Raw genomic sequence first — 26,243 nt, forward strand, 5'->3', positions numbered from 1 at the left:
CATTCCTATCTCTATTCCAAATCTTTTAGCTGCTCTCTGATCCACTTTAACTGTTGATCTAGGATCATCTTACAAATTCTTCTGTACGTGGCTCAGAACACCCATGTTGTTAAGATCAATCTACTCTCTGTTGTGGTAAATCATTTTAGCATCTGCCTGAATCTGATTGTGGTTATAACAGAATAACACAATTGGAAGGGACCTTGGAGGTCTTCTAGTCCAATCCTCTGCTCAAGCAGAAACACTATACCATTTCAGACAAGGGGTTGACCATTGTCTTCTTAAACACCTCCAATGCTGGGGCATCCATAATTTCTGGAGACAAGTTGTTCTACTGATTAATTGTTCCAACTGTCAATTAGTAATTAGTAATTTAATAAATTTGTATGTCGCCCAATCTCGTAGGACTCTGGGCGGCTTACAGAAACAAGTTAAAAGTTAAAAATAAACAAGATACAATTTTAAAAACAACACACCATCCATTCTGTCTAGGTGGGGCTGGACCTTGTTCAACAGCCCCAGGCCTGCCGGAACAGCCAGGTTTTAGTGGCTTTTTGGAAGGCCGAGAGAGTGGAAAGGGTCCGGATCTCTACGGGTAGATCGTTCCACAGGGCCGGAGCAGCTACAGAGAAGGCCCTCCCCTGAGGGGCCGCCAGCCAGCATTGTCTGGCCGACGGCACCCAAAGGAGGCCCAACCTGTGAGATCTTATTGGTTGTTGGGAGGTATGTGGCAGGAGGCGGTCTCTCAGATAGCCAGGTCCTAAGCCATGTAGGGCTTTAAAAGTAATGACTAGCACCTTGAAGCGCGTTTGGAGACCAATAGGAAGCCAGTGCAGCTCGCGGAGGATGGGTGTAACATGGGTGCGTCTAGGTATACCCGATATCGCTCGCGTGGCTGCATTCTGGACCAACTGTAGTCTCCGAACACTTTTCAGGGGCAGCCCCATGTAGAGCGCATTACAGTAATCGAGCCTTGAGGTCAAGAAATTTCTTAGTTCTAAATTGGTTCTTTCCATCCATTGCTCCTTGCCCTGCCTTCAGGTGGTTTGAAGAATAGGTTGACCCCCTCTTCTTTGTGGCAGCCCCTTAAATACTACTATCATTTCTCTCTTGGTCCTTCTTTTCATTAAACCAGGCATATCTTCACATGTTTTAGCCTTTAGGCCTCTAATCATCTTTGTTGTTGTTCTTTTATGATCCATGGAAGTGAGTTTTGAGGTTTACCTACAGGTGGTTCTTGACATATCTCTATAATGGAGGCCGTTCATCACTTTCCTATGTCTAGGCCAGTGTTTCTCAACCTTGGCAACTTGAAGGTGTCCGGATTTCAACTCCCAGAATTCCCCAGCCAGCATTCGCTGGCTGGGAAATTCTGGGAGTTGAAGTCCGGACATCTTCAAGTTGCCAAGGTTGAGAAACACTGGTCTAGGCAGTTGTTAAAATGAGTTGGTCACATGACCAACCTGATTTTACAGCCTTTTTGCAGCAGTTGTTAAGCGAATCTCTGATTTGCTATGGCAAATATTTGGCCAGAAACTGGAAGTGCCGGTTTTCAGCAAAACCATTGATAAATCATGATCATGTGACTGTAGGACACAGTTCTAAATAAGGCCATGTTTCTGGGCACCCAAAATACAGTCATTTGACTTCACAACTTCAGAACTGGGTTGTAACTCTCCTTTTTCAGGTGGATTGTAACCCTGAATGGCCACTAGGAAGCTGGTCATAAGTCAAGGACTAATTTATAATGCATTTGTTTATTTGTATCTTGCCTCTATTATTGTTATTATTTTATACTCAAGGCGGCAAATATATCCAACACACAATCTTCCTCCTTTTTGCCCATAATAACACCTTGTGAAGTGAGGTGAATTGGGTTGAGAGTGAGGTTATCCAGCTAGCTTTCATAACTAAGGCAGGACTAGAACTCACAGTCTCCCAATTTCTAGCTTGGAGCCTTATCCGCTAGAGCAGTGACGACTAACCTTTTTCTCGTTGGGTGTTGAAAGCATAATGCAATGTATGTGTGACACTCCCACACATAGGCCCCTTATCCCTGCATATGTGTGCATGACCCCCCTGCGCTCCCCCTTCCTCTCCATACATGCACACACGACCACCCCTGTGCCCCCCCCACATGGGCACGAGTCTTCCCCCCCCACATCCTATTTTTGGCCTAGTAGGCCTCCCTCAACATGCATGCGCCCCGCCCCCCATACATGCGCAGCAGAGACCCGAAAACCAGCTGGCCAATGGGAGGCACACGTGCATGCGCGGTGAAGCTGAGCTGGGGTGACAGCTTGCGTGCCTAGAGAGAAGGCTCTGCATGCCATTTGTAGCACGTGTGCCATAGGCTTGCCATCACAGCTCTAGAGCAAATTTGGCTGTGCTGATATCAGTAGTTTAATACAGGCCATATCTGGAAAGATGGGGCAAAGAACAAGAAAATATTTGTGTAATTCCACACATCTTCAACATCCCAAGGTTGAGAAACTCCCACTTCATCCATTTTTATGCCATTTAGAATGAAATCCTTCAGTTTCTTTTTCATGTTCCTCCTTTCCTTAGCTAAGAAGTTTTTCCTTATTGCTTTCAACTGGCAAGGGGTCCTTGCCCAATTTTGCCTTGTTTCACTATTTTCTTCCAATGCAGGATTCCTCAGTTAATTTATTTTCTTTATTTTCAGAAACTGTAAACTAATAAAGGAAGAACTGAGGCTATCCAATATGTGAAGCTAAAAAAAAAACATGTTCTTTTGCCATTAAAGGCAACCAACAGTTATGATTGGTGGGAACTTAAGAGAGAGTGACTATCCAGTTAATTATAATAAGTAGAATTGTTATGGTAATTACCATTAGCAACAGGATTGATAGCCCTCTTGTGAGTCACTGAAAGTCTCATAAAAAAAAGAATTGCTAATAGTTTAAAAATACAAATACTTAATTTTTAATAGCAATTAAAGGCCTAAAACAGTAAATAATCCACATTCAGCAATCAACACAAAATTGCTCATTTTTCAGGCTGAAACACCTATTATGAATTATCATTGAACTTTTCCTACTTGATTAAGTTATATTTTTAAAAAAATATTAAAATATCAGATCTGAAGTACATCTTAGGGATGAAAGATAAACACTCTGTGTGTGTGTGTGTGTGTGTGTGTGTGTGTGTGTGTGTGTGTGTTAGTGTCACAACCCCTGGTATGCCCAAATATGGGAGGAAGCCTACTGCTTCCTTTCTCTGTCTATCGGATAGATAGATAGATAGATAGATAGATAGATAGATAGATAGATAGATAGATAGATAGATAGATAGATAGATAGATAGAGATAGATAGATAGATAGATAGATAGATAGATAGATATATAGATATATAGATATATAGATATATAGATATATAGATATATAGATATATAGATATATAGATACATAGATATATTTGACAGTTATCACTGGATGCATTTGAACAGAAGTCAGATTGCCATGTTTTGGGTCCCATAGTAGGAGATACACAGGACAGGTGGTTGGAATAGATGGCCTTTAAGCTCCCTTTTGACCCTTCCATTCTGTGGTCTTGACTTCTGGTTTGTGAAACTTAATTTGCTTCAGTTCTTTGCTGAATTCATAATTATATTTAAGCAGACACGTGGACAAGATTTGCTTCCTTCTATTGCTGCACGCAGAACTGTGCCTCATAAACATAATTGATACATTTCTTAACGAGCTATTGATGTGCTGCCTTCATTTATACTCCTCAAATGATAAACAAAGTAAATCTAATTGCCTATGCAGGAATAAGCTGTCATAAAGTAATCCCGGTATAAACTGGCACAACACTAACACACTAAAACAGCTTAAAAAGAGATAGGCTGGATAATTAGCCATTAAATTCTGCAACAAAATCAAAAGGATTTTAAATATTTCTGCAAAACGTATCTCATCTGGATAGTTTTCCCAAGACTGTCACCTCAAGAAAGGTTATCTTGTCACCGGACTTGTATGTTAAATCCTAACAAATCACATTATTACGGGGTGTTTCCAAAAAACCTGAAGCAAGATGACCAGCCTCCAGTTAATTAAATGCTTTAAAGCTGTGGCAAAAACAGAATAAATTGACCCGTCAGCAAAGCTAATCTGAAATTGAGATGTTCAAGGGGCAAGAATTTCCAAATGAACAGGAGAGGCATTCACTTACTTTCCCTACCGGTTCGCAAATGTGAGTGCACCCCGTCCATGCACGCGCTCGGCCTTCCGCGCATGTGCTTTGATCACGCATGCAGCTTGCATGCATGCACATGGCTTCAAAACGTGCCTAAATAGGACAGCATAGAGCCGGGGGAGGGTGGGAAGGTCCACCCGCAATTTCCACTACTGGTTCGGATGAACTGATCCGAACCGGCTGAATACACCTCTGGCAAGGAACATCCTTTATGCTTGCTCACTTTCCTTTGGAAGGATATCAAGCGAGTCTGGGTTTATTTACATTTACAGATAATCCTCAACTTACGACCAGCCATTAGCAACCATTCAAAGTTATGACCTATCTGAAGAGGGGAGCTAAGACCAGGTCCCAAAGTTCCAAGAGTTGCTTCCTCCTACAGTTCTATGATTAGACATCAGCAACACAACTGGGCTGTTTTGCCGAAAACCTGCGCCACTGCAAACAATGGGTTTGCTTAATGTCCACTGCGTTTGTCTAATCACCACTATGTTCACCTAATGACTGCTGCAAAAAAAGGTCATAAAACCAAGTTGGTCATGTGACTAACCCGATTTACAACCATCAGCGATGTATGTGCAGAGAAGAGCAATCCAGATGATTAGGGGACCGGAGGCTAAAGCATACAATCAACAGTTGCGGGAACTGGGCACGGCTATTCTAGTGAAGAGAAGGACCATGGGAGACATGATAGCAGTGTTCCAATATTTGAGGGGCTGCCACAGAGAGGAGCTGGGGGTCAACCTGTTTCCCAAAGCACCTGAAAGCCAGACAAGGAACAATGGATGGAAATTGATCAAGGAGAGCTTCAACCTAGAAATAAGGATAAATTTTCTGACAGTGAGAACAATCCACCCATGGAACAGAAGTTGCCTTCTGTTGTGTGGAAGTTGTGGGAGCTTCGTCACTGGAGGCTTTCAAGAAGAGACTGGACAGGCATTCATCAGAAATGGTGTAAAGTCTTCTGCTTGGGTGGGGAGTTGGACTAGATGACCTACAAGGTCCCTTCCAACTCTGATAATCTGTATGGATCTGTTTATGATCATAATGGGTAGACTCCATTATGGTGATATGTTGAGGATTACTTGTATACATTATTACATATGAGTAATTCCGTTCAAACAGTAATGCCCATTGGCAGCCAGAACTCTGGTCAATATTAGATTTCCAGATAGTCCTATATACATACTTTTTTTTTCTTGTTGTCTTCCCAAATTCACTCAATTCCCCTCCCCCCTCCTTTTGTCTGCAAGAAGCAGCAGCTTGCTCATCCTGACTCATACCTATTTGCCTGCCAAGTTTAGAAGGAGACCAAGGGTGAATTGTCTTATTTCGCCTTTTCCTATTTTGAAGTGTCATCTAACCTGCTGCGACCAAAAAATATGGTTTCATTCTGTCCATCTCATGGCTAGGAATTGAAGGCAACAGGCAACCTGTTACCTGTTGGCAAGCAACCATCTAAAACCCATGTTTTTCATAGAGGCACATGGTACATGGTGTGTCTAAGTAAGGATGTGTGTGCCATTTTGCCAAGCCATTTATTTGCACGTGTCTTGGGCTCTTCTTCCTTCACTGATCCTTTCAACCGATACTACAGAAGACATGCATTCCCAAGGGTGTTTCTTGGTCAAATAAGTTGAGATGGTGGCGACATCATCTGTGTGGTACACAGAAAGCACCATTTTATGTGTATCGGATGCAGTAAAATAAGAGTAGGCCTTCCGTTGCATCATACTGTATCTTAAGCATTATTGGGGCTACATTCTTGGTGGTCTCTGAGCTTGGTTATTTTCCTGAAGATGTTTCATTACTATGCTAGGCTGTGTGTTTGTGTGTGTGTGCACGTCTGCATGTGTAAAGATGCCTCAGACAGTCCCAACACATAGTGGCAGGCAGTGGTGAAATTCAAAATGTTTTACTACTGGTTCTGTGGGCTTGGTGCACCTAACAGAGGAAGGATATTGCAAAATCCCCATTCCCTCCCCACTCTGGGGCCAGCCAGAGGTAGTATTTGCCGGTTCTCCAAACTACTCAAAATTTCCGCTACCGGTTCTCCAGAACCTGTCAGAACCGGCTGAATTTCACCCCTGGTGGCAGGGTATAAGATGCAGGCAGGAGCAGCAATCACTCAGGGACACAACCCAATAGCTAGTTTTGCAGGAACATCTTCATAGTGTGTGGACTGGACCCTGTCCTAAATGAAACAAACAAAACGTTTTGATATTTACGTAGTTACTTACCAAGTACATGCAAATTATATTAAAGTAACCAAAATTTGACAAGGCATGTCACGACTTTTGAGCACCCTTAAATGTTTGGAAATTGAACGTTGAAAAATTTGACACGCCACACTATCCCAAGTAGGAGACTTCACAGAAAGTCATGAAGAATGAGAAGACTAAGATCCTGTGGGACTTCCAGATCCAAGTGGACAGGCAAGTTCTGGCCATTAAACCGGACATCGTGGTAGTAGACAAAAACCAGAGAACTGTGATGGTGATAGAGCCGACGTGGCGCAGTGGTTAGGGTGCAGTACTACAGGCCACTTCAGCTGACTGTTATCTGCAGTTCAGTGGTTCAAATCTCACCGGCTCAAGGTTGACTCAGCCTTCCATCCTTCCGAGGTGGGTGAAATGAGGACCCAGACTGTGGGGGCAATTTGCTGACTCAATTTGCTAAAAAAATCTGTAAACCACTTAGAGAGTGCTGAAAGCCCTATGAAGCGGTATATAAGTCTAATAAATAAATAAATAAATAGATGTGGTGGTGCCAAGTGACTGCAACATCAGGAAGAAGGACGATGAGAAGCTGGAAGAGTAGCAGGACTTGAATGAGGAACTGGAGTGTGTGGAAAGTCAAGGCCAAAGTTGTTCTGCCCTCAAACATAACAAACCTGATCTAGGCTTCCAGAGAAAGCATAAACCACAATCTTAATCCCCCAAACCCCCTTTTATTTATATGGCTGTGAATTATGGTCATTCACAGCCTGTAATGATTCACAAACAGTGCTTGAAGAGTCTGACAGATGTCTGCTCGAGTTGCCACAGTCTTTCAGGGTAAGGCTGATAAGCACCCACCTTTATCTCCCTTGAAACGCTGCCAGAGACCTAATTGCCAGTTAGTTTTGCAAGGCCAAGCGTAACACAGAATCAAACAGATGTTCTCAGAGCTTGAACCGACCATATGAACTAACTGCTTCCTGCAAAGGCTCACGTCCGTTTGATCCTCTTTTATGGGAGGGGCCAATCATCTCCAAGCCTCACTCCTGAGTCGCCCCTTTTTCCTTAACTTTTTGCGTTCTGACAGCTCTGCGCATGTGCACACTGGGAACAAGCTCGCACTGTTCTTCTGCCTCACTGATGTTAGACTCCGGAGGCTCCAGAGACAGCACATAACTACCAGATGACCCTGGCTCCCTCTCTGCCCCTAATGCAGAGCCCTTGTCCGAGCCTTCCCCAGACTCCAGGACTGGCCCATGTTCCTCCCCAACCTCCTCACTGTCAGACTCTGCTGCCAACTCTGCAGGCCGCCGGCAGACCATAACAAAACTCTCTGAAATTAACTCAAAGATTTATTTTTTAGGAGTGTCGGCAGCCCCAGCAGAAAGTTTCTTTCTCACCACAGGCTAACAAGTCCGTCCAGCCGGAAGATGAGTACTTGTCTGCCACATCTATTCATCTCTGCCCCCTGCTTTTTATCCCCAGAGCTAAGGTGGAGCTTCACTAACAGCAGTGGCTCTTCCATCCCAAGGACCAGCCCATAGATTTCCACTGCTCTCCTCTCCTCTGCCTTCTGTGCATCTGCGTATCAGGCACTGGACCCAGCTGTTTCACCTCTTCCTCATCAGCCACCTCCAGACCTGGGGGCTATTGACTCTCCATCTGAGGGCTGCCCCAGGCTCCCTCTCTGTCTCTCTCTCTCTCTCTGCCAGCCCCATTCCCTCTTCCCCCTCGGAGCTCTTGAAGCTGACCCTGACTCCCACCCCTCCTCCTCCTCCTCCTCCTCCTCCTCCTCCTCCTCCTCCTCCTCCTCTGATTTGGCTGCTGGAGGGACCGGCAGCTGACAGGCCAGAACAAAAGTGGTCCCAATGATGGTAGGAGCACTCATGGCTGTGACTCCTAAGCTGGGAGAGGGGCAGCGGTGGGTTGCCCTTACTGCCGCTACCAGTACTCTGATCACGGTCTGTCCGTGCATGTGTGTGATGTGCTCTGTGCACGTGCATGATGTGCACTGTGCATACATGCGCAATCCACCGTCCCTGTGACACCCAGCTGCTTGTCGGAGCTCCTGGGCCAAGCGAGCCACTGTACCGATACGCTGTCAGCTGCTCCCGGCTACTACCAGTATGGCCGTACTGGGCCATACTGCCTGGAACCCACTGGAGAGGGGGCTCCAACAGATCTCAGATGTGTAGGAATAGCTAAAATCATGTGCAGGATCCTCAAACTCCCAGGCCTCTGGTAGAGGATCCAAGATTGTGGAAGACACACAGGCATGAGAAGGGATTGCCTGTCTGTCTGTCTGTCTGTCACTATCACTGCTTACCAGGAGTTGAATCTGTGGGCAAAGGATTTGAATCTTATAGCAATAGCAATAGCAGTTAGACTTATATACCGCTTCATAGGGCTTTCAACCCTCTCTAAGCGGTTTACAGAGTCAGCATATCGCCCCCAACAACAATCCGGGTCCTCATTTTACCCACCTCGGAAGGATGGAAGGCTGAGTCAACCCTGAGCCAGTGACATTTGAACCGCTGAACTGCTGAACTAGCAGTAGCCCAAGTAGCCTGCAGTACTGCACTCTAACCACTGTGCCACCAAGGCTCTTCTCCTCTTGGTAAGGAGTTGTGATTTAGTAAAAAGATACTGTCCAAAATGGAGGGTAGTGAGGAGTCCCAGTACCAGATGAAACTGGTCATACAGTGCCCCCTAGTGGTCAATAGTAAATAATAGAATTTATGTTTAAAAAATATATACATTCCCATTGGGTTTGAGGTCTCGAATCTTTTCTTACAAGGTCCAGACAAAATTAATAATTGTAAACTCATTAGTCTGAGAGTTCAAGGGGGGAGGGGGGATAGAGGAGGCATCTCTCTATAGCAACTAGTTCCTTAGCATTTTGGGGTTTGTTTGTTTGGATTTAGCTTAATCAACACTTTCCAAGTTAAAATTGGGACTGAGTTTGCCTGGGTCGGAATATTAAAACAAGACTGCTATTAAAAAAACAGCTGGTTCAAGATAAGTGTATTCAAGCAGTTTTCTATGTGCCTTGAACCTGACTTTTTTTTTTTTTAAGCAGTATTAATAAGAGATGAATAGTGAGGAAAAGCTATTCCAGGTCATTATTTAGAAGCCTGATTTCCTTAATGAGCTGTGATAACTCTGCCCAGGAAATAAATAGAAACAGACCACCAAAATAGATCACAGCGCATGATGCCAAATTAGTCATCCAATTGCTGCATGCAATTACGAAATATTCCATCCAAATGTCACTTCACAATGTAACCCAGAAATTCCTCTTCTCCCCTCCCACCCCCTTTGAACTTTTTATTTCTTGCTTTCTTTCTGGATAGTAAAAATATTAGTGTTAGTTTGGAGCGGTGCTTCTTAACCTTAACAGCTTTAAGATTCCAACTCCCAGAATTTCCCAACCAAAATTGCAAAATTGAAGAAGGGGAGCGAGTGACACACACAGACACACGCACCTTTAAAGCTGGGTGACATATTCCTTTTTGCATTGATAGTGAACTTAGAATGGATCTCTTTGTTATGGTCACTGACCAGGTATGAACCTAGTATAACAAAATTGAGAGAACTGGAGCCACCAATGACAATTGCAAAGGGTCCTTGTCTTACAACCATTTATTTAGTGACTGTAGACAGTAGAAAGCACTCACCCCCTCTCCTAGAAGAATGAAATATTCTAGGAAATATTAAAAAGGCGGAATATTATATTTCCCTGGATGGGAAAAGGATTAACATGTTTTTAAAGACAAAGAGCAGCTCCCTGACTCCACCAGATATTTGGTGCACATTTAAGACTGGGCCACCTTATCTACAAGACAGTTAGAACTTCAGCTCCAGGGTGATGGGATTAAGACATGACCCTCCAGGGCATAATAGGATTAGCCCTCTACCCATCTAGCAGCAGAGCTCACTGCATTGCAAAATCACCTGGGGACATTACATCACCCAGCAAGGTTCAACTACCTTTAATTCAGACAACCTCAGCTATGATCCCGGCATAGACCCCTGGGAATCTGACAGCCAATAGAATACACGTCCTTGCCGCAGGAACAGGAAGCTCAAGTTCAAATCCCAAAAGAGGGTGTAAATAACACTCAATCTCCACTCCATGTGGTCAGTTACCCAGAGTCACACATGCTTGGTGGTTCTGCTTCACCATTAAAACCATCTTTCCAATCAGCCTCCGTGTTTCCATTGTCTTTCTCCCTACTTGGAACTGAACCCAGATGGACATTTCTTCCAACAGTTCAAAGTTACTATACCACTGGGGCAAAAAATGACTTATGATCCAATCTGGGTTGGTCATCGGGACTGGTGGTTTTGTCTTCTGAGTTTTTGGACTCATACTGGAGCCCAGCTTCAGCGAACTTCTCTTTAGCAGAGAGTGTGCTTTGGGCTGTTCTGGGAGTGGTATTTATAGGGTACCTGCTGTATGTGGCTTTTTAGATGTTGATTGGGGTGTAGATGGCTGGCTGTTAAGTCATTGGCTGTTGTTTGCTTCTGCTGCCAACCCCTCACTTCAGAGATGGGTTGCTGCTGGTTTTACTACTGGTTCGCAACCCACACGCAACGCATGTGTTCGTGCCAGCTTCGCTCGTGCGTGTATGTGCACTGTTCAATGTACAGTGTTCTTTGCGCATGTGCAGAACAATTTACAGTGAACTGCGCATGCGCAGTCACTAAAAAACAAAATGGTGGTGCCCCAGCAGCGGTGAGGGAACCAATTCAGCGGCGTGGCAGACCTGGGTTGCTGGTGGTTCTGCCACCCAGGCCTGAATTCTACTACCAGGCCGAACCAGGAGCAACCCCCCTCTGCCTCACTTCCTAAGTACTTGATAAGCTGGTAGTAAATCAGCACACCTGTTGACTGAGGAGGGGTCCATTCAAGCGATTGAATCCTTGGAAAAGGGCCCCTGCTCAGAGACAGGTTCCATGAAGATGGGCTCCCGTACGAGTCCGAAAACTTGGAAGATACAACCTCTGGTCCCAGTGACCGACCCAGATTAGATCCTTCAACATTATCCTGGGACATGTATGTTTCCCTTCGTTCATAACTTATGACTGTTTTTCACCCGTACAACCATTACAGCATCCCCATGGTCATGTGATCAAAATTCAGATGCTTGTCAACAGACTCATACTTATGACGGTTGCAATGTCCCAGGATATCATGTTATCACCTTTTGCAACCTTCTGACAAGCAAAGTCAGTGGGGAAGACACTGAAAAACCATGTTTGCTATTTTAACAGCTGCAGTGACTCACTTAATAAGATTGTAAAATGGGGCAAAAACTCACTTAACAAATGTCTCGCTTAGTAACAGAAATTTTGGGCTCAATTGTAGTCATAAGTCAAGGACTATCTGTACTAAAATATTAAAACATATATAATGATAGGCTTAGAAGTTCCTATCTTTTGCACCATGGCTAAATTATGTGATATAATCTCTCTCAATCTCTCTCTCTCTCTCTCTCTCTCTCTCTCTCTCTCTCTCTCTCTCTCTCTCTCTCTCTCTCTCACACACTCACACACACACACACACACACACACACACTTTTTGAGAGCTAGGCACTACATGCATTCCAACTCAATAAATATCCTGGGAGAAATTAAGTAAATGACACGCAAAGTAATTAACATCATTAACGCTAAATAGTTAAATAATACCATTAAGTTCAAATTACCTTGAACTTAAGAGGAATCGAAGAGATGTTCCTGTATTCATTGTTATAGTGGCAAATGTACACCACATCTTTTTCTTCATAGATTAAGACTCTACAAATTAGATCATAAAGGAATGATCAACGAGTCAAAGAAAATAGACTCTTCAACGCTACATTGATTTCATTTACTAAAGATGGAAAATACCAAAAGAACATACAGAAGGTCAACAAGAAATAGGCAGGGAAGAATGTATGTTATTGTTCAGCCACTAAGTGATGCCTGACTCTTCGCAACCCCATGGACAATAGCACCTGTCCTCCACTGTTATACTTGCTCAAATTTAGGTTCATTGCATCTAATGCTGTCTGATCCTCTACCTTCTTCTTCCCCTTTTTCCTTCACTTTTTCCCAACATCAGGGTCTTTTCCAGTGAGTCCTCTCTTCTGATTCGGTGGCCAAAGTATTTGAACTTCAGCTTCAGGATCTGTCCTTTCAAAAGAACAGTCAGGGTTGATTTCCTTTAGGATGGATGATTTGATCTCCATGCAGTCCAGGGGTTCATCAGAAACAGATTATGCCAAGCAAATCTTATCTCATTCTTTGACAAAGTGACCAAATTACTGGATCATGAAATGCTGTGGAATAGTATACTTAAATTTTGGTAAAGCATTTGATAAAGTAGATCGCAAGGTAGAAAAATGTGGGATAGACAGCACTACCACCAGATGGGTTTGTAACTGACTGGCATATACTCAACATATAGTCACTGACAGAAGTACATCCAGAAGAACATCATGGAGGGAAGTAAGCAGTGGGGTTCCCCAAGGTTATGCCTTAGGCCCAGTACTCTTCAACATCTTCATAAATGATCTAGACGAGGGAATAAAATGGGAACTCATCAGATTTGCAGATGACACTAAGCTGGCAGGAATATGGGCCAACATCCCATAAGACAATCTCAAGATCCAAAAAGTTCTTGACAGACTTGAAGTTTGGGCCCTGTGTAACAAAATGAAAGTAAAGTTTCACACTTAGGCAAGAAAAACCAACTGTGTAGGTACTGACTAGGTGAAACCTGACTTAGTAACAGTAACTGTGAGATGGATCTTGGAGTATCTAGGGGACTTCAATATGAGCCAGCCGTGTGCAGCAGCAGCCAAAAGAGCCAATGCAATCGTAGGCTGCATTAATAGAGGGGCAGAATCATGATCCCATGAAGTTCTAGTACCACTTTACAAAGGCTTAGTCAGGCCACACTTGGAATACGGCATCCAATTCTCTGGTCACCACAATATAGAAAAGGCGTTGAGATTCCGGAAAGAGTGCAGAGAAGAGCAACAAGATATAATTAGTATGGGGAGGGAGGGGGGCTAAAACATAAGAAGAATGGTTACAGGAATTGGGTATGTCTAGTCTAATGAAAAGAAGGCCTAGATGTGATAGCAATGTTCCAATATTTGAGGAGCCGTCACAAAGACGAGGAGGGTCAAGCTATTCTCCAAAGTACCTGAAGGCAAGACAAAAAGCAATGGATGGAAACTAATCAAGGAAAGAGCCTATTAGAATATCAGAGCGTTTGCAGCATGAATACTATTAGGAGACAACCCAGGAGCATAATATAGTACAAAGAGCCTTAAACAGTGAACAGTGGTTTATATACAAGACATATAAAGATACATACATACGTGGTAGCAAATACCTGACAAGTAATCTATCTTCTTCTTAACACCACGCGGAGAACTTAGCAAATGGATACCAGACACAAGGAGAGAGATACACGAAGAGAGAGAGATACCACCTCTCATGGCATGGCCTCCTTTATATAGACACCTCTTAAAGTGGTAAAGCCTCATGTGGACCCCTTCACGGTCTTCAAGTGGCTATACCAATGCTGATTCATCTACATTGCATCAGTCTTACATTTCATCAGCTTTACAGTTGCATTAGCCTAACATAGAGTGGTCAGCTTTAAATCATCATTACCCTGATATAGAACTAAGGGGAAATTTCATGACAGCCAGAACAGTTAATCAGTGGAACAACTTGCTTTCAGAAGTTGTGGGTGCTCCATCACTGGAGATGTTTTAAGAAGGCACTGGACAGCCACTTGTCTGGAATGATATAGGGTCTCCTGCCTGAGCATGGGGTAGGATTAGAAGACCTCTTAAGTTCCCTTCCACTAGAATAACTCAGTGGAAAACTCATTCTTATTTAGCTAAACCAGGGGTAGTCAACCTTTTTATATCTACCGCCCACTTTTGTATCTCTGTTAGTAGTAAAATTTTCTAACCGCCCACCGGTTCCACAGTAATAGTGATTTATAAAGTAGGGAAGTAACTTTACTTTATAAAGTTTATAAAGCAGAGTTACAGCAAACCCCTACCGTCCACCATGAAAGCTGGAACACCCACTAGTGGGCGGTAGGGACCAGGTTGACTACCACTGAGCTAAATTATGCATAATTATTTCAAGTGAGATAAACTTGGAAGCATTCACAGCTGATTATGCATGCCCTGAGAGATTTTTGTCATTGTAATTTCAGAACTGAGTTGTAAGTACTTTTGGGGTGGGGGCACTCAATGTAACTTTAACTGTCCGCTAAGAGTCTGGACGTAAGTCGAGGACTACCTGTACTTTATCTGATATTCTATGAAGGTTTGTCGTGTGGAAATGGTTGAAGTGTTTTGCATGCCTTCGACAGAAAGTCCATGTTTTACAGGCATACGGAGGAGTAGCATGGCTCTGTATCCTCCAGTTTTATAAAGAGTAAAGAACATAGTGGTGAATTTGAACTTGTCACAGTAGATCCCATTAAGGACAGCAGAGGTGCAGGATCTTATTAAAATCTCCCAATGTTTTATTCGTTTACAGGGAGCCTCAAAATCTCTACCCTCCCGAGGTTAGCAATGCAAAGCTCCAATTTGCGGGATGGGGACCCAAAGGCCAGCAGCTGGTAAGAAACTATTCACTATGACTTCTTGTCTTCCTTTGCTGCAAAGTCAGTCACAAATGTGAATTAAGAGGGATCCCATATGGCCTCTTGGCTTACTTTGCTGATTCAACCATGCAGCCCTGTTGCTGATAGGTCATCCAGTCATCCAGCACTGATAACTCTTGTCTAATAGCAAGACCAATTTGATTCTCATATGATCCGAAGAATTCATACGCTGAAATCCAGCAGAGCAGGTTAGGGCTATAATTTAGAGGTGGCTCTAATCCCTTCTTAGCCACAGAAATGTCCTGGGGCAGAGGTCTCTCCAACCTTGGCAACTTTAAGCCTGGTGGACTTCAACTCCTAGAATTTCTAGCTTTGCTGCTAGGGGAATTCTGGGAGTTGAAGTCCACTAGGTTTAAAGTTGCCATGGTTGGAGATCCTGCCCTGGGGGACTAGAGTCAATCTCTCTCTGAGAATTGCAGGACCTGGGGTGATGCATGGCGATGCTCATGAATGAAGAGTGAGTAGATGCACATTTTGAGTCCTCCCTCAATCATTAAAGGCTACTGGGTATGAAGGAAAACCAAGGAGAAGAAGGACCAAGGCATTATGGTGACAGAAAGGATTTCTCGGTACAGAGCCAACTACAACTTATCTCTGCTGTTTTCCACTCCTCATTCCTTGTATTTCATTGACTAAAACTCAAGGATCTTCATCTCTAGACAATATGCTGGACTTGGCAAGGAAGAACCTCCCTCTAGGAATCCCAGGAGCTCTCCAGATACTGCTTTGGACCCAGCTGTAGGTAGCCCTTGACTTACAACCACATTCTGAGCCCAAAATTTCTCTTGCTAAGCTAGACAGCTGTAAAGTGAGTTTTGTTTGATTTTTATGACTTTTCTTGCCACCCATGTTAAGTGAAACACTGTAGTTGTTGAGTTAGTAACACAGTTGTTAAGTCAATCTGGCTTCCCCGTTGACTTTGCTTTCTCGGAAGGTCGCAAAAGGGGATCACTTGACCCCGGGACACTACAACCGTCATAAATATGACACGGTTATCAAACATCCAAATTTTGATCACGTGACCATGCTGATGCTACAACATATATGTGAAAAAGTGTCATGTCACATTTTTCAGTGCTGTTGTAACTTTGAAGGGTCACTAAGCAAATGATTGTCTGTGGAGAGTCTCAATCACCCAGGTCATAGTTGCCCCAAAGGTGGTTTTTCAAGAGGCAACTGGACTTCCTGGTTTTTCTTTTGAAGACATTTTGCTTCTCATCCAAGAAGCTTCTTCATCTGAAGCGAAACGTCTTCAAAGAAAAGTCCAGTTGCCTCTTGAAAAAGCACCTGTGGGGTAAACAAATGGTTGTAAGTTGAGAACTACCTGTAGTTAGTTGATGAGTTCCTACTGATTTGCACTGTTCAGCTGAAGCGGTAGTGGTTTGGCGGCCTGGGTCGCTGGAACCGGCAGTGACCCAGGCCTGCCACGCCCTCACATTGGTTCTCCTGGTGGTGTCATAGGCGCTGCCATCTTGTTTTTTTGCTTCTGCGCATGCACACAAAGCAATTTTTATTGTGCATGTGCGCACAGCACGCATTAAGTTTGTCTGCCCGGCCATGAGCAAACCAGCAGTAGTGACTGCCAGAACCCATCCCTGCCTGTAGTGTGTTTGTTTGTTTGTTTGTTTCAACTGTGTGCTGAGCAATTTCCTAGGCAGCCAACAATCTCATCACAAGACGAAGGCATCTGTAGGAGAAAGGGGAACTAATTTGAGCATACATTAAAAAAGACAGATAAAAAATAGAATGCTGTGCCCCCTATTAACCCTTTTACCAATCGGATCATCCTCTCCTCCTGCACTAGAGCGGTGGTAGGAATAATTTGGACCTATCCTGGATCTCTTGGAGTAATTTTTAATCTTGTTTTCTTGGGGTGACAGTGGTATCATTCAAGACTGGAAAAGGGGTGATGGGTCGAACAGTTTAAGGAACCAACAAAGAAGAATATTTGTACTCAGAGTTGAACTGTGAGATCCTAGGCGGTCTCTGAGATTGGTGGTTTTCTTGCAGGCCTTTAATTACCAAACTAGGTAACGTCATGAGTGCTACAAGGCAATAGAGTTTGCTCTTTGTTTATATAAAGTGGCTTGCCTTGTCGGTGTTGGTGAAAGTGGTGTTTTCCTCTTGGATTAACATGGAAGTAATACCAGACTAACAACCAAGCAGTAAACAATACTCCAATGAAGGAAGTGCTAGCTCAGACAAAAGATCAAATGGAAAACAACAGCTAAATCAAGAAACCATCAAGATCACTCCCACCAGAGGAATACTTAGATTGGACATCCAAGAAATATAGAGGGAGACTCAAGAGAAGAATGGGGGGACAGGTCAAAAAAATAAAAATAAAAGCATAGCAACTGAGGTGTCGAAGTGGGCAAGAGACAATGGGTAGTTGAGCTCTTTTCCTTCCTTATTGTTCTTTTGACTTGTTTTTCCTCCTCCCCCCCCCTCTTTCTTTTAAAGCATAGCAATTAAATCATAAAACAGGCAAGTGATGATGGAAAGATGGTTCCTTTTATCAGTTGCTGTTTCAATTTGTTTTCCCTTCTCTCTCTCCCTCTCAATGCTTTTTTCTTCCTCTTTTTGTAGGCAGGTGACATGATTAGAAGTTAGACAGGAAAGAAGGGGGGAGCTTTTTATAGGGTGATATGATTAAAAGCTAGGCTAAGTGGTGGTAGAAATAAAGGGAATATTAATGTACTATACTTTTATTTGATAAAATGAAAGTAATAATGAGAAATAGGTGGGATAACTGAATAATGAAAGATTGTTACCTAATATAGATGTATATTGTTATGGAAATTATATAAATTGATTGAATGTAATAATAATACCCCATCTGATCAGTTTTCTTTGTATTGGAATGTATGTTGCCCAGATGTCTCACTGTTCACACGTTAATTTGACATTTTTATTAAAAAAAATAAAAAGACCACTCCAGTGATGGGATTCAAATAATTTAACCACTGGTTCTCTGCCCTAATGATCAGTTGGGTAGGCATGGCTCAGGGGTCATGTAACCGGGTGATCATGGCCAACTCAACGTCATTCATGTCAATGGGAGGTTGGCCTTAGCTGTTACAATGTAATAAGGGTTAACCGGAGAGGCAGTTTCAATACAGATGAGGCTAGAAACAACACCAGAATGTTTCCTTCCTGCCTTCCTTACAAGATTAGCCCTGCAAAGTGGGGGGGAAAATCAAAAGGAGATTTCTTCCAACAACCAGTTCTCTGGACTGCTCAGAAAGTTAACAACCGGTTCTCCCGAATAGGTGCGAACCGGCTGAATCCTACCACTGGACCACTCCCACCAACACTGACAAGGCAAGCCACTTGTATATAAACAGAGCAAAAGTCTCATAGGTGCACAGGAAGATAAATACTAAATAAGGTGTTCCCTCCAGGTCCAACACCAGGAATAGCCTTACAGCTGAATTTACTACGTATCCAACTGGAAAATAGTGATAAGAAGTAGGATCACTGAGGTATATTGAGATACAGGTATTATCACCCAGACAGGCCCCTTATGAAATGTACCTTCTGAATATTCTTCAAGGACAGACCTGTGCACAACGCAATGTAGTAATCCAAGCAACAGGTGATTAGGGTGTAAGGAGAGCCTATTGACTCAAGCATGGCCATCTTTAGCATATATGATATATTTAGGCAAAGCCTTCCTTGCTAAAGCTCCAACCTCCTTATTAAATAGGAGCTATGACTTTAGGAAGATCTCCAAACTACTAGCTGTCTCTGAATAGGAGAGTACAATTCCTGTTGTGGCCCACCGGCACAGCCGGTGGCAGACTCAGACATTGAGGAGATTGGGGTGGAACATGGGCCAGTCCTGGAATCTAGGGAAAGCTCTGGCATCGGAGGCAATGATAGGGCCAGCGCCATCCAGCAGTTATCAGCTGCCTTCAGAGTTGGAGATCAGTGGGGCAGAAGAACAGCTGGAGCCTGTTCCAATGTGCGCATATGCAGAGCTTCCAGGAGAAGGGAACAGCTAAGAAACAAGAGCTGACTCGGGAGTAAAGGCACAGGTGGACTTCCTGGGGGCGTGGCCTGTTGCCGAGGAGGGCTCCACCGAGCTCCTCAGAGATCTGGTTTGTATATCTAAATAAGATCATAGATATCTCCCCTTTTTGGCTAAGAAAGGGGCAGGGAGTAGCTCTGTAGGCAAGGGTCTATTCGTAAACCACAGCCTTTTTCTTTTTTTTTGGCTGTGGATAGAGATTAGATCCAGCCGGAGCGGAGCTTTTATCTCCAGCCAGTTCTTCTCAGCTGCCTTTTTTTTTTTTTTGGCAGCCCCAGACAGGCTAGCCCCCCCCAGGACAAAACAAAGTTTTTTTCAAGCTAGGTTGATACGGGCGGGTCCCACTCCTGTGAGATTTATGCTTTTATTACTATCTTAAATACCAGCACCATCTGTCTTAGAGACTTCTTTGTCTAAACGGACTTCAAAATGGCGATTTCTCTCCGTGGGTGATTGATAGTGGTTGTACTTAGCTGGTTTTACCTGCCTGCAGACCGCTCCTTAACAAAATAAACCCTTCTTCTTTGGAAACAGAAGGGAGCAAAGCGCTGCTTACTTGTTTATTTATTATGGCACCCAGGTCAAAGAAGCGTCTTGCTACAAATGTGTCTAAAGAATTTAAAGAATTTTTACTGGAACCACAGCCTTTGTCTCCTATGCCCTCTACTGGAGAATTTTTAACACAGGAATATCTCCTTAAAATGTTTAATGCCTTTAAACAAGAAATTAAGGAATTTGTATTGGAACTATATGATGATTTAAAGTCTAAAGTTAATCAAATGAAGGCGAATACGTTTGCAGCCGTGTCTGCCCTGTCAGATTACTCTGCTGAAATTGAGAACAAATTGGAAAGTTTGGAGAAGGCTAATTTTAATTTGACTACCAATATTCAAATTTTACAACAAAAAATTAGAGACAATGAAGAACAGCTTATGATGATAAATTTTAATAGGAAGGCATTCGCAATAAGAGTCAGAGGATTCCGTGAAAAGGAGCAAGAGAATCTGAAACAGACCTTTGCCGAAGCCTTCAGCCATGCGGTGGGAAGCCCGGGACTTAACTTTGATTGGCAGATTCGGAAAATCTATCGCCAGAACTCATTGATAGCGGAACAGCGACAGCTCCCGAGGGACATAATTATACATTTCTTTACAAAAGAATCTAGAAATGCGATTGTGCAAAAGTTTCATAATAACAGTCTCCGAGTTGATGACCAGGACCTGATTGTCTTCAAAGATATTCCTTTCCAGATGCTGAAAGCAAGAAGGGACTATACCTTTTTAACTAAGGAGCTTAGGAGTCAACAGATTCGATACAGATGGGAGGCCCCTGCCGGTATCACGGTTACATTTGAGAATCAAAGATTTCGTCTTAACTCTGTTTCGGAGGCTCAAGATTTCTATTGTAGGACTCTGAAGGCGGGATTTCCTGACTCACTTGGAAGAGAGGAGAGACAAGCGGAAGGAGAAGGCAAGCGACAGGCCATGGGGCTGCAAGATGGAGGGGGTAGCCCTTCCTCCCTCGGAGAAGCAGAAAAACGGAGATCGAGAATTTAGACATTTCAAAATACTCGCCAAAGTTGAGGACTGAATGGGGGTTTGAGACCTCTCTCCGGTAGAAAAAGCGGACTAATTCTTATTAGAAGGGAAAGCTGGGTGAAACTACTTTGAGCTAGATTTTAAATTAACGTTAGCATAAATTTGATAGTGGTAAACATCAGACAAGCAAGGGATGAGGGTAAAATATATGTGGAATGATTTACGTTGTTTAAAGCTTATTAGAACAGAAAGCCGGTTGGGATTATCTTAAGATAAGTGTAAAAAGAATGCGGAATGATTTATGTTGCTTAAACTTTGTTAGAAGGGACTACTTTAAAACAGAAGGTTAACTGACTCTTGCTGAAAGTATTATTTGAATATGTGGAATGATCCATGCTATTTAACTTTTATTAGAAGGGAAAGTTGGTTGAAATTGCTTTGAGTTAGATTTTAAACAAATGCTAGTATAAATTTGATAGTGGTAAATATCAGACAAGTAAGGGATGAGGGTAAAATGCATGTGGAATGAACTACGTTATTTAAATCCTATTAGAAGAGAAAGTCGGTTGGAATTATCTTAAGATACAAATTGATTTCTGTGTAAAGTAATATTTGATCTACGCTGCTTAATTTTACTAAGAAGGGGAAGCCTGGCTAGATTATTTTGAATTACTGTTTGAAAAGGAGGTTAAGAAAGATCATGTACGCTGTTTAAATTTTACTAGAAGGGAAAGTTTGATTACTCTTCTGTAAAGTCATATTTGAATATGTGGCATGAACCACGTTGCTTAAATTTTATCGGAAGGGATCATGAGGTTTAGGAAGAGGAACGGGAGAGTCTACAGAAGGTTGGGGTAAATAGCAAAGAAGTAAGAGACGAGAATAAAATATAGATAGAATGATTTATACTATTTAAGCATAGATAAAGATGGGGGGCTGAGATCAACACAAAGAGTGGTTTCTTTTTTTTTCTTTTTTTTTCTTTTCTCTTTTCCTTTCTCTCTTCTTTTTTTTCTGTTTTTCTTTCTTTTGACATGTTACTTTTATTTTTTAATCCATATGTATACAAGATATTTTAGACAGAAGGTAGTGCCAGGTGTGGGCCCTGGGAAGTCGGGAGGATTAGGGATGGGGATTTGTGGGGGTGGGTGGGGGGGTGTTAACATAGTCTTAATAAGAACAAGAATGTATTTATATACGGTGGTTCTTTTTTTCTTTTCTTTTTTTTTTCCCCTTGGTTCATTTTACTTTTATCAGATCAAACAACACTCGAATAAAGGCATACACCAAGGAGGGAGGTAGAGGGAAAGAAGAGGGAGGAGTAAGGAAGGAGTAAGGGGAATGTAAGGAGGGTGTCTGGGGAGTAAGGGGAGAAGGAAGGTTTGAGGGGAAAGGGAAGTAGGAGGGGAGTGTTAGAGGGAGAAAGGAAAGTTGGAGGGGGTAGATGGGGTGTATGGAGGATGGAAGGGTTAGGTGGGGTTGTGAATGATGAGTTGTGTTTCCTTTTTATTTGTTCGTTTTATTCCCTTTTTTTTCCTTTTCTTATAGTAAATACCCTGTATATAAGTGATTGCAAATGGAATGTGAAAAAATGAATAAAATATATTAAATTTCAAAAAAAAAAAAAAAAAAAAGGCACAGGTGGACGATGAATGGCTCCTCCCATAGGGAATAAAGATGAGCGAAAGGGGAGTGGAGTTTGCCGGAGACAATTGTTTCACTTAATTAGTGTGAAGGTTTCTTCGTGACTCTCGGAGACTCCTTGCCAAGTATTTTCTTGTACAGCCGTTGCGTTTGGAAGATATCGGCCTGGCAGCTCTCCAAGCCTGATAAGGTCTGTGGTTGTAAATTCACCCTTGAAAGACTGTTTGCCTGGACTTTGCTGGATGTGAAAGAGAGGAATTCACATTAAGCTTAATAAAAAGCGGTTTTGTTGGGACAAGGAGTCTGGTTCGTGATTTGGTGAAGCCTAGGTCAATACAATTCCTTTCGATGTCAAAGACGGTGTTTTTCAGGAATCAATGGGCCTACAAACAAAAGTATCTCAGTCTTGGAGGGATTTAATCTGCATCTCTTCTTCCCTATCCAAACCCTGACTGATTGCAGACACTGAGACAGCATTTTGACTCTGTTGCCCGTTTGGCCTGGGGCCAAAAGAAATAGCTGGGTATCATCAGCACATGGAAAATATAGGCCCTCATATCAACCAATTCCTCCCCCAGCAGTTTAATCTAGATGTTAAAAAGAAGTGAAGAGAGAAGATGGCCCCGAGGCACTTCACAAAGTAGAGATTTCAACTTGTCAATTCAGGTCGTTGAACCACTGACTCGGAGGAGATCCTAACCAAGAAATATTTCCTGGCGGGCTTTCTCAACTGTGGGGAGCCAGGAATTTTCCACATTTTAATTTTATTCTTCTGAATTTATCACTAGCTCTGCAGCCACCTCAAAGAAACCTTGTTTTGACCTTGTCAAACCACTCTGCCAATGCATAGCCCAGATCCTCGCTCTTAATCATTTATGTCAACCACAAAACCATGGGCTCTCCATATCCATAATGCAATGGAGTATAATCAATGAACCAGGGTGTATCATTTCACAAGAAGAAAATTTAATTTACAGTGATGCCCTACATAAATATGGGTGATATTACCAAATACAAGATAATCCATCTTGCAAAAGTTTAAAGCACAGAGTGCGTATTAAAGGCAATTTTTATTAATAAATTCTCGGAACAATATAACAAGGCAGTTAGCATGCAAAACTACAGGTAGTCCTCAACTTACAACCCATGTAATGATGGGGTTACAAAAGCAACAGAAAATGCAATCTGCCGTTGAAGTTATGACCATCATACCACTCCAGTTGATCATAAATCAGGTGCTTGGCGACCAGCTCACATATACAACTGGTTGCAAAACCTAAAGTCATGTGACTGCAATTTTCGACTTTCCCAGCTGGTTTCCAACGAGCAATGTTGGAATTAAGGAAGCCAGATTCACTTAATGAACATGATAAATGTGACTGTAAAATAAGGTCCAGTCATGTGATTTAATGACATCATCATTTAGGGACAGAAATTACAGTTCTAATTATAGCCATAATTAGTTTAGAACAGAGGTGGTATTCAACAGGTTCTGACCAGTAGTGGAAATTTTAATTAATTCGGAAAACCGGTAAATACCACCTCTGACCGGCCCTTCCCCCATCTATTCTCTGCCTCCCAAGTCCCAGCTGATTGGGAGGGAATGGGGATTTTGCAGTATCCTTCCCCTGCCACGCCCACCAAGCCACGCCCACAGAACTAGTAGTAAAAAAAGAATTGAATCCCACCACTGATTTAGAAGCCCAGGAACAATATTCTACGCAGCCATAGAAAATATTAAAGAATAATAAAACATCTGAAAACATTAAAAAGTGTTTTCTACTTCTATACGCAGCTAAAATGTGTGCAGGAGAGTTTGTGCAAAATGTAAATTATTGCAGGATTCATTGCCAAGTCCTGTTAGAGATATGTGTGAGAGAGTTAGATTACTTTAAAAAAATATATATGCAGAGGATAGATTGTAAGGCTAAAAGTCAGTGGCCCCTCAGAGAAACATCAACGTAATGATAAATTTTAAAGTTCCAAATGAACTTTTTTTTTTTTCCGATTCAGCATTCAGTCCGAGGAAGATTTTTTGCTGCAGATCAGGCAGCTCCACAACATTATTTTTGCCCCAAACAGTGTCAGCTTTTGGAGTATTAAAGATATTATATGCAGAAAATCCTCTAGGTTTTTAGATTAATATGAGCTGCTGTTCCAAAAAAATAAAGTAAAACCTGTTAGTTTTAATAGAAGCTTTAGAGCTTGTTCAGCATTAGAAAGAGATAGGCTACCTCACACAGTTTTAAAGTTTATGCAAAGTCGCCATAAATCAGTGGTTAGAGCATTTATTCTGCATGTTTTCAAATTCAGCCTTGGATAAGGTAGTCCTTGACTTAATAACCTTCTGTATAGTGACTGAAACTACAATGGCACTAAAAAAAGTGGCTTATGAACATTTTCCACACTTATGAATTATGACTGTCACACATCCTCATGTGATCAAAATCAGGCAACCCAACCATTTTTGATGGTTGCAGCATCTCAGGGTCGTATAATCACTATTTGTGACCTTCCCAGCCAACTTCTGAAACGCAAAGTCAAGGTGGAAAGTCAGATTTGTCAAATTACGCAGCACAGGCTAATTGTCACACAGATAATTGTCAGAACTTTTTTTTTACTTTCTTAAGCATTTTTTAAATGCTTTTAAAGTAAAAAATGCCTTGAAAGTTTTTTTAAAGTTCCAATGATCAGCTGTGCAACAATCAGCTGTGCCGTGCGAATATAAAGCAATAGCAATAGCAATAGCAGTGGACTTATATACTGCTTCATAGGCCTTTCAGGCCTCTCTAAGCGGTTTACAGAGTCAGCATATTGCCCCCAACAACAATCTGGGTCCTCATTTTACCCACCTCGGAAGGATGGAAGGCTGAGTCAACCCTGAGCCGGTGAGATTTGAACCACTGAACTGCTGAACTAGCAGTCAGCTAGTGGCCTGCAGTACTGCACTCTACCCACTGTGCCACCTCGGCTCCTAATCCTGCTTTCTAGTGAATCTAAATCACCTAGGACAGTGTTCTTCCCCCCCCCCCTCGCTGTTCTACTTACCTTTGCAGACTCAGAAAAGACTTCTTACCGCCTGGATTGCGCATGTGGTTGATGCATGTGTTTGGCGCACATGCGTGTGCAAAGCAAACTGGTAGCAGACTTCAGAGCATTTCACCTCTGGGTAGTTCTCTACCCAAAACTGCATTCAGTTTTTTTTTGGTTGCCACGATGTAGAAAAGATGTGGAGACTCTAGAAAGAATGCAGAGAGAAGAGCAACAAAGATAATTAGGGGACTGGAGACTAAAACATATGAAGAACGGTTGCAGGAACTGGGTATGTCTAGTTTAATGAAAAGAAGGACTAGGGGAGACATGATAGCTGTCTTCCAATATCTCAGGGGTTGCCACAGAGAAGAGGGAGTCAAACTATTCTCCAAGGCACCTGAGGGTAGAACAAGAAGCAATGGGTGGAAACTAATCAAGGAAAGAAGCAACTTCGAACGGAGGAGAAGTTTCCTGACAGTGAGAACAATTAACCAGTGGAACAGAAGTTGCCTCCAGAAATTGTGAATGTCCCAACAATGGAAGTCTTTAAGAAGATGTTGGATAGCCATTTGTCTGAAGTGGTGTAGTTTGCACCACTTCGGGGGAACCGGTTGGTAACTTTCTAAGCAGTTTGGTGAACTGGTTGTTGGAAGAAATCATTAGGGCAGAGAACCGGTTGTTAAATTATTTGAATCCCGTCACTGCAGTGGTCCCTGATCTTTCCAGCTTTCTGGACCAGCACTGGGGACCATGGGGATGTATGAGAGGGGATAGTTCCACACAAGCAGTGTGTGTCCACAATTTGCACAGGTGGAGAGGCGCCCGCTCACACACTCACACTTTGCTTGTGCAACCTGGTTCCAAATGG

General features: G+C 42.7%; 1 protein-coding gene across 5 annotated transcripts in view; it reads left to right on the forward strand.

Annotated features, from left to right (window-relative positions):
• Window positions 1-26,243, forward strand: part of DPP6 (dipeptidyl peptidase like 6) — a 637,674-nt gene that overhangs the window by 508,485 nt on the left and 102,946 nt on the right. For all 5 annotated transcript variants that reach the window (XM_087712475.1, XM_087712477.1, XM_087712474.1 and 2 more), the window contains exon 7: window positions 15,001-15,082. In XM_087712475.1, the coding sequence (XP_087568601.1) occupies window positions 15,001-15,082 (82 nt within the window). The remainder of the gene's footprint in view (window positions 1-15,000; window positions 15,083-26,243) is intronic.

The sequence above is a fragment of the Thamnophis sirtalis genome, unplaced genomic scaffold, assembly GCF_051295495.1.
Source record: "Thamnophis sirtalis isolate CommonGarterSnake01/CBP01778 unplaced genomic scaffold, rThaSir2_p1.2 scaffold_4, whole genome shotgun sequence".
NCBI lineage: Eukaryota > Metazoa > Chordata > Lepidosauria > Squamata > Natricidae > Thamnophis > Thamnophis sirtalis.